General features: G+C 45.1%; 1 protein-coding gene across 1 annotated transcript in view; it reads left to right on the top strand.

The window, feature by feature from the left end:
* LOC103476823 (receptor tyrosine-protein kinase erbB-4) overlaps positions 1 to 3,078 on the top strand; it is a 112,467-nt gene that overhangs the window by 86,188 nt on the left and 23,201 nt on the right. Inside the window, exon 19 of the mRNA XM_017302062.1 lies at positions 2,650 to 2,805. Within this exon, the coding sequence (XP_017157551.1) occupies positions 2,650 to 2,805 (156 nt within the window). The remainder of the gene's footprint in view (positions 1 to 2,649; positions 2,806 to 3,078) is intronic.

Below are 3,078 nucleotides of genomic sequence, written 5' to 3'. Positions count from 1 at the left end.
TTTTTTTTTTAAAGGTTTTGTTGGCTCTAGTGGCCTTTATTTGAAAGTAGTTTGACAGGAAAGAGGGCAGGAAAGAGGGCAATGAGAGAGGGGGAAGACATGCGGCAAATGTCACCAGGCCGGGAATCAAACCTGCAACCACCACCACGAGGACCAAGGTCTCAATACACGTACAGGGGCAAAGCACAACACAGGGTTGCTTTGCCCCTGCGCCACCACAGCACCCTGTACTTTAGAAATATTTGCAAGTAATTTAGCAAAATTCGTACGTTTGCATGAAGATAAATGTGACTTATTGTAAGGCTGAAGCAGCAGTGGAGTAGAAATAAGAAACACTGCCACCTGCAGGTGGAAGTTAGCATCACTTAAACACAATGTTTTTGACCATTTATGCAGAAAATTTGCAATAAGCTCACAATAATGCATTAGTGTCAAAATACATCGGGATCTGTTGTTTTAGAGGTAATTCCCACGACCATCTTCTAAAGTCTTTGACTTCACATCAAATCAAAAGCTGGATGACTTAAACTGGAAAACATAAGGGTTGATTTTCCTTCCCAAAGTCTCTTGAACATTTCTGGAATCTGTTTTACATTTGGTTTTATGCCTGGAAACTGAACAGTTTGAACGGACTGTACCATTTCTGTGGACTTACTAATGGTTGGCATGTTTTTAACCTTGGCGGAGAGAGTCATGCTGCTATAGGCCTTTCGTCAGGAATGGAACCCTGGACATGCAGAGCACCGAATCTACCACTAGGACACCTAACCTACGGATGAGAGACACATGTATGAAAGATAAAACCAGCAAAACCTTCAGAAGAAATAAATAAATCTTTGTCTAGCAGTCTTTGTATGTGCTAAATAGACTTGATGGCCTTATGACAGACCAATCTATTCGCTTCCATGGAACTGATCCTGTATTCAGCTGAAGGTTCTGCCGCTGAAGAACAAAAGCGCCCGTCAGAGATGTTTTTCTGAGATGATGATATACTCCGGTGTCTGCTGCTCTGGGAGACAAACAAAGTAGGCAAGGCCGGGCCAATTGGAGTGTATTAAGCTGGATGTTAAACAAGTGGACGCCACTTTGCTGGTAGATCAATGAAAACACCTTGGTGAGAAGCGAGGCAGACAATGAAAAATTTACACCAAGGCCCACTCCTCGGCTGGCGCCAGAGAATCATCGGACATTTGAAACATTTAGGTGTTTGTGTGTGTTGGGGGAACTGTAACCATGTGTATGTGTGTGTTGTTGTTGTGTCGAGGCGCTCGAGCCAAGCCGACTCTCACCGCGGTCGCCGCCCCTCTCTGCCTCCCCTTTCCTCGCAGACGAATGTGAGGATAAATCGATAGCACCGACGTCTGACTCACCGCTAGCTGAGCCCTCATCCATCATCCTCCGGCCTTGCTGGGAGTGACACACACACATACACACACATACACACGACATGACAGGGACATCCAAGAGACCACCATCGCTGAAGAGCAAGACATTTTCCCAAGGCATATGTGCAATATATCTATCTGTCAGTCTGTTTGCATGGTTCTCTCTTTTATCCACCAAGTTGGATCACTTCCTCTTCGCTGTTGGGCTGAATTCCCCGATCCAGGACACAATGTGCTATGACAGGGCTGCAGGCAACACCCCCGCCTGGCTGGAAGTGTGTTTAAAATAGATTGCTTCTCAGGCGATCAATAACAATGCTGATTACAATAAGCCCAAAGACGAGCGTGCCACGCAATATTTATCTCCGATGTCGATGTCGAGAGAAATTAGGAATCAATGGGCCACACAGCCCATTAATACACTTCGACTTAAAGTGACGGGGCAATGAGGTGAGGCCGTCGCACCGACTGCAGGGGAATGTACAACAGCTCAAGGAGCCAATTAATTTCCAGCCTCCTAAGGGGGTAAACAGCGGCGTCCCGGTGGAGGATGTGGGGTCCAGGTTGGGGCGGTGCCGCTGATTGCTCTGCTTTAACACCGCTTAAGTGTCACACTCCCAAGAGTGTCTGGGTCGATGGAGATTCAGGCAAGATTGGATCATTTGTGATTACAAGAGCAAGTAATTATAAGGAGTCCAGTACTGAGAATCAAACAGCAGGAAATTTCCTCACATCTTCATTTTTGTTGGGCAAATGTGCCAAAATACAGGTGCAAGTTTACCTGCAGGTGAAGCCTGAATTTTTAGTCTGTTTATGAAGTATTTGAGCTATAGTATGGTTATAGGAAAAATGTTAGATATTATCCATAAAAGCTCATCTAAACAAACCCACGCTGCACCGCCAACCTTCTCTGGTATTTAAAGAAAACAATGCAAACATGTTTCACTCTCCACAATCCTATGACTTATTTGGGGATTGAAAAGGCTCACAGAACTTTCCATTTGTGGTTTGCGGGTTTGAGAATAAACTTTCTGACACTTCTGAACTGCTTAGAGTCATGCACATGAGGTATTATAGCGATTATACATCAAATCTAAATGTCTGCATGGGTGTGAAGTTAATGCTGATGACAGTTATGACAATAATTTTATGTTAGTGCTGACATTTAATGCTTCAGCGGTCTTAGGCTTGAGATTTAAAAAGATAAATGGCTCCACGATAGGATTCCTCATCGTCTCTCTGTCTGTCTCTCCCCGCCTCTCAGGGAATGATGTACCTGGAGGAAAGGCGGTTAGTCCACAGAGACCTGGCGGCTCGGAACGTGCTCGTCAAGTCCCCCAATCACATCAAGATCACCGACTTCGGCTTGGCCCGGCTCCTGGACGCCGACGAGAAGGAGTACAACGCGGACGGGGGCAAGGTTGGTGTAAGTGGAAGCTTGAGAACGTTTTGGTGTGTGTCAAGTGCTTCAAACGGCTGACCTAGTTAGACGTATTGGTCAGCCAGTAACCAGGGAAGGAAAGAGCAGAGGAACATCATGGGTCACGTGTAAACACATCAGATTCTTTAACTTTCTCCAGAACTTTAGATATTTAAATAAGATAGTGGGTACAACATTCCCCTACGATGGCGATTAGCAGGGGTGAAAGTAGTTTTAAATTCTTGGGGGTACTATGACAAAAAAAAAAATTAT

This window comes from Poecilia reticulata, linkage group LG2 (genome assembly GCF_000633615.1).
Source record: "Poecilia reticulata strain Guanapo linkage group LG2, Guppy_female_1.0+MT, whole genome shotgun sequence".
Classification (NCBI taxonomy): Eukaryota; Metazoa; Chordata; class Actinopteri; order Cyprinodontiformes; family Poeciliidae; genus Poecilia; species Poecilia reticulata.
Note: the sequence above shows the minus strand (reverse complement) of the source record. Positions and strands in the feature narration are given on the sequence as shown.